The sequence below is a fragment of the Argentina silus genome (assembly GCF_951799395.1).
Source record: "Argentina silus genome assembly, chromosome: 14".
Lineage (NCBI taxonomy): Eukaryota > Metazoa > Chordata > Actinopteri > Argentiniformes > Argentinidae > Argentina > Argentina silus.
The window spans coordinates 12898486-12909581 of record NC_139668.1 but is presented as its reverse complement, the minus strand read 5'-3'; the positions used below and the strand labels follow the sequence as shown (position 1 = coordinate 12909581).

Here is an 11096-nt window from a genome sequence, read left to right as displayed (position 1 = left end):
CTCTCCCCTCTCCCTCTCTCTCTCCCTCTCTCTCTGCCTTGCAGTGCGCATCAGGAGCCTGCAGAGGTGCAGTGGTGGCTGGAGCTATTGGGGGCACCCTGCTCTGCCATGCCAGGACCAGGACGACACTACAACCCAGGAGAGGGCTGAGAGAGAAGCTGCCTACTAAAGCCCAGTGCCAACACAGCACTACAGACAGAGAGGGAGAGGGAGAGGGAGAGAGAGAGAGAGAGAGAGAGAGGAGGGAGAGAGGAGAAGGAGGAAAGAGAGAGGACCACCTTCACCACAGGAGGAGGAAAAGCAAGGAAGAAGAAGAGTGTGAGAGGGTGTGAAAGAGAGAAAAATACTCAAAGAGAGCATGCGCAAAAGCGAGAGAGCGAAAAAGACAACGTGCAAGAGTAATAAGGGCACAACTGCTCCAGAAAACGGAAAAAGAGGGAAGAGAGCAAGAGAAAGGCAGCAGAGGGAAGGAGAGAGAGAAGAAGGAACGAGAGATGACTGTCTGAAGTGATGGAGAGGATCAGGTGAGTGATTTATGGCACCGAAAGAAAAACAGCGCAAGAGTGCAAACACACATGCGCACATGGCAGCGCACACACACACACGCACGCACACACACACGCACACACACACACACACACACACACGTGCCAATACACAGAGCAGTAATGTATTTGATTCTGGACCACATTAGCTCAGCAGACTGCAGCAAGGCTATTTGTCTTTGTCAGTCTGGCTTCTCATTACAAACCTAATGTATGCTGCCCTCTCACTGTGCAGAAATCTCTATTTGATATTCCATTATTCTCAGAGCAAATCTTAAATTGGGTCCTTGGGGAGAAAATGACTCCATGTCTATTGAGATGCGTAACACATTTGTGTCATATAATTGAATACACACAATTACGAGACAAAAGGGGGAGGGGGGGCGGTTGCAGTGGATTTCTGGTGTCAAATAGTCCTTTACTGACTAGATCTAAACTTATGCTGGTATTTCAGATATGTAATTATTGCTTTGCATAAAAACACAGTTGACATGTTGAGTTTGTATTGTGCCCGAACATTATGCTCCTTTAGCCAGGAATATCATTAATAATAAATAGAAACCGGACCATGTAATGGTATTAACCTGCGACACAGAGACACACAGACAGACACACACACACACACACACGTCCTCAGATGCCCCCGTGAGTGCCAGAAGACGAGATGCAGGGACGACAGGACACAACCGTTTGTGTGTGTGTGTGTGTGTTTGTGTGCGTGTGTGTGTGTGCCACCCTAAATGAATTCAGCCGGTGCTCACTGCAGTATTTCCGAGCTCCCTACCCGCTGGCAGGGCTTCAAGCTTGCCGGCAGACAGACCGACTGGGGTCCTAGTAAACTGCATCAAAGCTATTAGAGCTATCAGTCTGACCCTGATCCTGGGAAGAAAGCATTTTGTCTAGCGCACACTGTCACAATGTCAGAGGGCTGGCAATGACGTGTGAATGGGGATTATTGCAGGTAGAGGAGAGGAGAGGAGAGGAATGTTAAATGTTGTTATATTATGTGCTTAAATTATGATTGACTACTTCCAGTCCTTGACATGTCTCATTGCAGGCTGGGGCACATACAATATGAGTGTAATGTATCAGACTTGTCTGTGGGCTAAATCAAAGTGTGCAGTGTTTCAGTGCTGTGCACTGGTATTCATTACCTTCTATCTCCCGTCTGTGATGCTGTTGCTATGCAATCCAGAGCAGTCACCATCACAAATAGCCTTTTCCTTCATAAAACTCATAAAATCTGCCACAATTGGAATTGCATTTGGATAAACAAGGTTTGAATAGGGGGTCTAGATATGTACATTGACATTAAGCATATTAGTCCTGATTATCTGGGACTCTTCTTCTTTCCTCACTCCTCCTAGCTTGACCTCCCATCTGTGCTGGTAGTCCCATATGAGCATCATTTGAAGTTCTGATATCATGGTTGTAGGGCTCTGGGCTAAATTAGTAAATCAGGACTGGGTCAGAATTGTTGCTGTCCAATAAACTGCACTAGCATGCGAGAAATAGCTAGGCTAGGACTGCATTTAAGTGTTCTAGAGCTAATCAGTGATGGCTGAGCATTTCGTTTGAGCAGTGGGAATGTAAAGATCCAGAAGATTCAGAGGATAGAAACATTGTCCTTTCATTTGAGCTTCTACATTAGTCATTGAGGGAGCACTAGTATTGGTATATTTTGCAGATGTACGTTAATTTTCTATTTTCTTTGCACCAATGGGATAGAGCCGGACTAAGCACAAATGGATGGACAATGTTTTGATCCTGTTGTATCTTCTTCCCTCAGACATTTTCCAAAGCTCTACTACACTTCAGAAATAGGAGAAACAGAGCAGTTGACCCTCTCGTTATAAAATATTGATCAGCATTATAGCACACAATCTTTGACAATACCAGCTCTCATGGGCTACTCATTGTGTTCTCTCTATCCCTTAGAGCCCTTGCCATGCCCCCTTGCGCCCCGCTGGCCTGCCTGCTCCTGCTGCTACTGTCGGGGGTCCTGGGGGGGTTGGTGCTGTCCATCTGCCCCTCTGTGTGCTCCTGTAGTCGGGGTCACCGTGTGGTAGACTGCTCCTCGCGGGGCCTCACCCAGCTACCGCCTGGTCTGCAGCACAACATCCGCTCGCTAAACCTCTCCCACAACAGGTACTGTCTAGAGCTACCAGAAGTCTCAGAAGTCTTTCCTCGATTTCTCTGTCTTCACCTTCTTCTCCAAAAAAGCATTGTAGATCTGAGGTTCCATTCCCTGGACCATCTCTTCTAATGTGTGTCAGGGGGAAGGTGAGGTCAGAGGATGCTAGGAATCAAGGACAGTCTTTTGAGATTCACCCCCTCTTGAGTGGTTTGATTCTTCTCTGAGAAGGAGCAGACCTATAACCCCAATCCTTACAAAAGTCAGAGGGTTAAAGGACTATAACAACTGATACAGGATTAGAAATGTTTTCATCCCCTCATGATTGAGGGTAGGGTAGTCTTACCCTAGATCTGTGATTAGGGGGCAACTTCTGCCTCAAGCTCATAGGCCTGCTCCATTTCAGAGTTCAGAAAATTAACTTTGTTTAATGTATTTCTTATCCTGATCTTATCCCTATTTGTTAGTGTGCTTTGGAATGGCCCTGGAGTTGGCCAGGGAGTTCAATTTCTTGTCTGTCACAGTGTCAAAAAGAAAAAAGCTCATCTAGAAATAAATCTCTCTCCTATACAGCTTGCATGGCTTGGACGGCCAGCTTAGCCACTATGCCCACCTGCGCACCCTGGACCTGTCCTACAACAACATGGGCCGTCTGCCTTCTGCTTTGCCTCGCGCCCTCTGGGACATCCGGGTTGCCGGCAACCAGCTCCGCTCCCTGGACAAGAACGACACAGCCTACCACTGGAACCTGAGGGTCCTAGACCTGTCTGCCAACGAGCTGGAGAGGGTGGTCTTCATCAACAACACCCTGCCCAGCCTCCACGCGCTTAACTTGAGTCATAATAGGTTTTGGACCGTGCCCACCAACATGCCTCATAATCTGGAGACTGTGGATTTGTCACACAACTATCTGGTCCAGGTCTTGCCAGGGTCCTTGGATCGGCTGCCCAGGCTGGCGCGGTTCTACCTGCATGCCAACCGCTTCTCCTGGGTGGCAGAGGGGGTGTTTGACCGGTTGAGTGGTCTTGAGTTGTTGACCCTTGGGGATAATCCTTGGGCATGCGAGGAGGAGGAGAATATCACACAGCTGCTGAAATGGGCTGAGAACACCCGCACCGCCGTCTTGGGCTGCCCCTGCTACACCAGGCCAACTTGTGGGCAGGCACATCTTGCCACTCCAGGGGGGGAGTGGCACTTTGCGTCCTACACAGAGCCACCGCTAGGGGCTGATGCACGGGAGCTGGGGCACCGAGGCCCACCTGGCGGGGTTGCAGTCGTCACCTCTGGGTACCTGGCCAAGTCTGCGCTGTTAGAGCCGGGGATGTATGGAGGAGAGAGAGGGGGCGCCACCGGCTCTGGAGAGCAGTCTCTGTTAGCTTGGACTTCTACACCGTTGTATGGCATCTCCACACACACAAGCACAACCGGGCGCCCACGCTCCGCCACCAAGAGGCCCAACACGGGAAGCACGCGGAGTGCAGGTTGCAGACTCCAGAGGCAGATTCCACACGCCGTTGCCTTGAACCTTTTAGTCACGGCAGCTGCCTTCAAAGCCTTGTAAACCCACCTTGACTTTATCCATTACCGAGTTACCGAGGCTCAATGGATTTTCAAAAAAGAGAAACCCAATGTCCGACCCAGAATGATAAGGGAGAGTTCTAGCTAGCTCTTTCAGTTTGATTAATTGATTTAAAAAAAGTTTAGACTGTTACTGCCTACAATGAATATCATCATGTGTATTCTCTCTCATCTTGACAAGTTGACCACCATCTTCAGAACATAGCTGGAGTGCTGTATGGCTCTCTCCTTAAACTCATATACAAATATCTAGACGAATGTATACACATACATTAATAATAATACTCTATTGGTGTGAAAAATTGAATGCTCAACTCTCTGTATAATGCTTGTCTATTGACAGATGCTGCTGCCCTTTTATGGTTTCTATGATATAAAGAACGACAAAGAAAACATTTGGAATGCATTCACGTGTGGTGTGGGTGGAGTTTATGGTCTAAGGTAGCTCATTCTCACACCTTGGCATCACATGGGGTTGGATGGTGATCTAAGAGGAGGATCTGTGTCTCTGTCTCTGACGCACACGGACGCACACAACAAAGCCAAACATTCAAAATGATACAAGCCATCACATATATCATTGATAAACACGGATTCTATCAATACAATAGCTATCCACATGCTTTCCTTTTCTCAGCCAATGTGTGTTCTGTATATCATAATCCCAGGCAACTGTAATCAGCACACTTGCTGGCCTGCCAGAAATTGATGCCGAGAATAGAGTAGAGCTTTTCTTTCTCCTCCATTTGAGACCAGAGGATGTCCCCTCTCCATCTCACACACACACACACACACACACACAAACACAGAAACACACACAGAAACACACACACACACACACACACACACACACACACACACACACACACACACACACACACACACACACACACACACACACACACACACACACACACACACACACACACACACACACACGGCAAGGGTAACCTGCCTCCTTTTCAGCTGAGCTGGAACTAAAAGGCTATGATATGTAGCTGGGGGAGCCTGTTGTACCTGAATGCACAGTCAACAGGCCTGCTCCCCCAGTGGCCTGTTAGACGTCAACACAGTCTCCTCCAACCCCTTACAGCTGAGCAGTCAGCACGGCAGGACGCGTTCCATTGCCTACCACCCGGTGGCGCAATTATCAAACTTTGACGAACAACCAGGTAGGTGCCATCTTCCATTGGAGTGGGAGTTGCCCCAAACCACTAACTCTGGGTCAGTCTTTTTTTTTTTTTTTTTTTTTAATCCACCCTAATGGTTGGATAGGAGATCTGATCCAAATAAGCCCCTCCCTCCTGTCGTATGTGACGTCATAGTCACAATCCAATAAGAGAGGAGGTCGCAGAGTCAGAGTCATTGAGGACCGCTTCACGACAGACCGCACACGCACATCCGAAAAAAACAGGTGAGTGAAAATAACGCAGTCAATAACGTACAAAAGATAGACTAGACTAACTACCAGTTGATCACTTATGTTCTTTAGAGTTGGACTGCAGGTATGTATCAGGTCATACAGATAGTAAATGCCTGTAGCTACGACACTAACGCAGTGTCCCAGTGACAACTGAACCAGCAATAGCATATTCCCAACTAATAGAACTCACTCAGTCACTATTATGAATGTCAAGTCATGCCTGCTACAGCTACCATGCGTAGGGAAATAAGAAGTAACCTTCATCTTTCACAGAGCACAGGGATTAAACCTGAGAAATGGATTGTGTCAAGCTGCCTAGTAAAAATGGGGACTGAGAAAGAGAATAGAGATAGAGGCTGATCAAGACTGTGTGGTAATAAGAGCCAAGCTCTTACTGTAGGTAGTATTACCCTGAGTTTTATGGCTATTGGCTAAAGAGAAACGCTTACTAATCATTTTCACCTGAATGCTTTGCACCGCTGTTTCCAGATACAAGGTGTAGGTCTATTCTGAGGGCCCAGTGAACAGCATTGCAGACACCAATATGAGAGTGAGGCAGTTAGAATTTTACAAGCTAATCCTCACAGAATGTATAAATTAAGGTTGAAGAGCAAATGAAGGCCTTTACCCCTGTTTGAACGCTGACGTGTGTGTGTGTGTGTGTGTGTGTGTGTGTGTATGCTTCTTCTCAGATCGAGCAGAAGCAATTCACCATGCATCCTCACCAGAAGATGGGTCTGCTCCTAACAGTGATGATGCTCATGCTAACTCAAGCAAAGGCTAATATGAATGCTACTACTATGATGTATACTGCTATGAAGAACTCCACTTATAACAGCATGGCTGATGTCTCCCCCTTCACTCCGCTCAACCTCCTGCTGCTGTCTTTGATCTCCATAGCGGTCCAACGCTTCACCTCGGGATAGACTGAGCAGGGACAGATGCCTACAGATGCCTTGAAAGAAAATAAATACTAACCCAGGTCTGACACAGTACTCGTTAAGCGGGTGCCAGGCTAGGACTTGGCAGCTGAGGCATATTTGTATAACTTTTCTGTCAAGATTCTATGGAAATCACCCTGGCGTTTGGTCTGGCTGTGACCGCAACTGCCATTGGTGCATATGCTTAGAGGTGTGAATGTGGGATCATGCCGGTCAAACCGCATTTCATACAGTACCGACACACTTTCCTTCCATCTCCTGTCTCTCTTCACTGTCTCTTAAATAACAATGACTAGATATTAAAGAATGGAAATAATATTGAAATGAATAAACTGTTTAAAACTTCAAGAGAATCAGTTCTCAGTCATTTCACTTTGATGATTTTCTTTACTTGCTGATTGAATAAGTGTTCTCCCAGAACTAAGTCAATAGACATGCTTTGGTTCACTCGGATTCAGACAATACAGCTTATGAACATTGAGGAGGGAAAGAGTGCACTTCTTGGAAATGATATGGTTTTGACCTCTGCTTGGAACTCTTGGTCAGTAGATTAGAGAGCCTGATTAGAGATCTGAATGTCACCACCTGCGTACTAACTGCAATACAGTCTGTGTATGATGGTCAGATCAACTCAACAAGATAAAGCATAAAACAATCTCATCCAGTGGCAACAGGTGGTGGTGGGTCACTGGAGTGTAACCACATTATGGTAAATTAAGTAAACGTTGCCATTCATCTCTCATAATAACTAATTACAAGATGAAGAAATTACACTGGAAGCTAAACTCTTACCTGCGAGCCACGTAGTAGAACACAGGGTTGCCATTCTTTGAAGTGCCAGCCTGGTAGAAAATGTTGAGGGTCTTCAAAGCTTTGAACTCATCTTTCTCATGGACCTGGTGTCTGAAGGGAGAATATACAGTAGGATAGGTATGAGAAAACTTAAACTCTGGTCCTCCTCCACTGACTTGCTGTTAGCATTATTTGGGTCTTACAACATTTCAAACATACAGTAACAAAAAAAACAGTAGCAGAATTTTTTTCTGTCAACTGTCAATGAAAAACTTTGATAATGCTATCAATAGTATTGTAGCAAACATCAGCGAGGATCATATCATGATCTACTGAACTGTTTGTTCTAACTCAATGCGCTAGCATTAAGAAACACTTTGTTAAGCTTTACTTTACAGTCTGTTATTTACCAGGTGATTATACAGACACTGACCTGGTCATGAACTCCTCAAACTTGGAGCTGGTGAGGTTGAGGCTGGACCAGTGGGTGTCGGCCACAGGCTTGTGCTCGGGAGGCCCCAGGTAGGCCAGCAGGGTGGCCATCTTGTCAAAGGGCCGTCTGCCAACCGCCTTGTGGTCCCTACAGAGGGAGGGGGAGAAGAGAAAGAGAGAGAGAAGGGTCAGAAGGGTTTTCCAGGCCATGGGACTTGACAATTGCAAAATGAAGCCTATGTAAAGGCAGGATAATAACTGTAATTTCAGGCCAGTCTGTAAAAGATTCTCATTCAATGTATGATATGCTAGCCAGCCAGTGTGGAATCTCACCTGAGAGCTTATATGTTTCGTAACTTATTTCATTCCATTTGTCACAGCAGTGTTCATTGAAATAACAGGCAAAATGCCAGAGTTCAACCACAGTCTGGTATTTTTCAGTTTCTAACTTTATCGACCACATCAGTAGTTTCAGATACACACAGGGTCTCATCCTGCAACCCAGGAATAATTTTGACTCATATCTCCCACAGCTTCACTGGCATCGTATCTATCATCAGTGAAACTCAGATTCCATGTGACATTTCCATAAGTGCACAATCAATCTGGTGCCATTGTAAGGTTTGGTTCCTGTCTAATTATTTATAGATACTACATGCAAACATCCATCAAGCAAATATTTCTGCATATGGAAAGCAGAACAAATAGAGGTCGTCTTCTGTTCTGGAGCAAGAAAGCCATGTTATTTATGACTGGGTTGAGAGGCTTAACAGATTAGCATGTGTAAATGTGCAAATAATAAAGCTCTGTGATATGCACACTTCAGTCTCATATTCCTGTTTACTCTGAATCCAGGGCTTACAGCTTAGTTAAAGAGCTTGGTTAAACAATTGACTCTTTTATAAGGGCTATGGAACCCGATCATAGTGATGACATAACAGATGACAGACACTAACTTTAGCTGATGACAACTAATGATAGCTAACTGACTGACATTTGCTTTGCAAAACATTATTAAGGTAGGCAAGTTGGAAAGTTATTATCATGACAGTAGTAAGTCAGTGGTCATAAGGTCACACCAGGGGTCCTAAATGCTCAAAACATCTGTTTTGTCATTACACTCTTTTAGAACAGGCAGTTGCTGCTCAGCCTCCTTTGAATGACAGGCATTTCCTTGGGCCATTAGGCAACAGATGGGACAGCTGCTGGGCCAAGGGAGGCGTGGGGGAGAGACAGGACAATATCAGGTTGTCATGAAACCAGGTTGTCATGAGACAGTGGACACACACTGATGTTCTCCCTTCTGTATACCAAATTAGACTTTACAAAGGGCTATTGTGATCAGTCAGAATCCACATTCAAGCAAAACTCTGTGTGCGTGCGTGCGGTTGCACATGAGTGTGAGTGTGGGTGTATACCTGTTGCTGGAGAGGTACTGGCCGATCCTCTCCTGGTTATTCCACAGTAGTCGATGTAAGGCCAACACGTTGCCGTCACTGATGAAGGACAGACTATGGTTGATGGAGTCACTAGGCGGAGAGTCTGATGCAATGTCCAAGAAGAACCTAAAAGGACAAAGTGGAGATAATTGAGGGTGGATGGTCAAAAATCTGGAATCAAATCTATTCAGGAATCAAAAATCTTGTCATTTTCCAAACCCTGAATGTCAAATCGGCCTAAGAGGCCTACTTCTCAGCTTGTGATATTTCTTGCTTTTCAGGATGCTGTCATAGCAGCCCTTGCTTTCAAAGTGGGGAGATCTCCACAGAATGCAGTGACAATTAAGCCATCAACTAAAAAGCTTAACAGGGATTAACATCCTCCTGCCTTACCGCCTGGCAGCGTCAAAGTTGCTCTTCACAAAGTCGTTAAAAGGCCTCATGTGCTCCTCTTTAGTAAACAAGACATGGTTGGCAATGCTCTGGAGGATCTACAGGCAAAAAAACAACAAAAAGACAACAGAAAACTAAAAAAATGTATGCACAGTAAGGTAGCCCTTAATTCAATAGTTCTGCAAGGGTGGCTTCATTCACTGCCCTCCCCTCCAGCATACCTTGGACATGAGCTAGTGGTGAAATGGTGGCCTAGATAAGTCTGGTACGGTACGATCAACAACCCCTTGCCCTCCCCACCATACCTTGGACATGAGTTTGAGGCCTCGCTCTATCCTGGATGGGGGTTTCTTATCCAGGATGCCCGCCTCATATGGCGAAACGATGGCAGGATTGATGAAGCGCAGGAACATGGCACTACCCACCGCACCAATGCTGTTCTGGGGAAAACGCTGGCTGACCACCTGGGGGGGGGGGGGGGGGGGGGGGCGGCAGAGAAGGGACATGGGGGGGGGGGGGGGGAACAGGATAGACAGACAGAAGGAATATATGATGGAAGGAAAGATATGAGAAAGGAACGATGGAAAGGCCAGGAGTGATATGAAAGTGGGAAAAGGGACAGAACAAAAGGAGGAGGAAGAGGAAAGGAAAGTGGGGTGGGAAAACATTGGGTCCAGACAGGTGGGGAAGAAACAAAGACAGATCATGTCAGCAGGTTGTTAGAATTGAATTTACAACACATGAGAGCAGAGATGAATCCTCAACATCCTTCTCAAGCCAGCCATAGCCAGAGCAATATGAGAGAGAAATAAAGAGCAATAGAGAGAAATGGAGAACAGGAGCCAAGAGAAAGAGAGGAAGTGCAAAAGAGACAGTGAGAGAAAGACAGACCAATCCAGAGAGAGGAGAGACGAGCCTTTTAAAAAAACAAAACAAACTCAGTGACGGCAAGAGAGGACAAGAGTTTGTCATCTTTTTCTGTTGAGCACAATGACTAACGTAAAAAGGGGTGGAAAATGACGACATGGAGTTTGACCACCCTAACACAGTGACTAGGGAGGGAATACAGTGACGTGTGTGGAGCCATGACTCGTGGAGCAAAGCAGCAAAATGAGCTAGCAAAGGTGACAAGCAAGGCATGCGCACGGACGCACGCGCGCACACGCACACACACAATACCTCATACATGTAACCATAGTCCACAAAATAGACACCAACATGCGTGAACACACACCCACACTGACTGTCAAACATTCCACACACTTCAAAATCATTGGTGCGATGGCAATTGTAAAAAAAAAAATATATATATATGTTGGACAATACCAGAGCAAAAACAGATTCAATAGTAATATTTCTTTGCATACAAAACACTTGAATTCTTGTTGTTCTTTTTTGGAACTCATGTCATGACTTTCC

The 11096-nt window shown here is 45.9% G+C and overlaps 2 protein-coding genes across 2 annotated transcripts in view; one reads left to right on the top strand and one right to left on the bottom strand.

The window, feature by feature from the left end:
• Nucleotides 1-11096, bottom strand: part of nf1a (neurofibromin 1a) — a 60096-nt gene that overhangs the window by 28318 nt on the left and 20682 nt on the right. The window contains exons 31-35 of the mRNA XM_083685291.1: nt 9983-10141; nt 9678-9775; nt 9264-9410; nt 7847-7993; nt 7414-7524 (exon numbers count right to left, since the gene is read on the bottom strand). Of these exons, the coding sequence (XP_083541417.1) occupies nt 7414-7524; nt 7847-7993; nt 9264-9410; nt 9678-9775; nt 9983-10141 (662 nt within the window). The remainder of the gene's footprint in view (nt 1-7413; nt 7525-7846; nt 7994-9263; nt 9411-9677; nt 9776-9982; nt 10142-11096) is intronic.
• omg (oligodendrocyte myelin glycoprotein) lies at nt 275-4633 on the top strand. Its single transcript, XM_083685288.1, has 3 exons — nt 275-524; nt 2484-2693; nt 3253-4633. The coding sequence occupies exons 1-3, from the start codon at nt 511-513 to the stop codon at nt 4238-4240; spliced, it is 1212 nt and encodes a 403-aa protein (XP_083541414.1). The 5' UTR covers nt 275-510; the 3' UTR covers nt 4241-4633.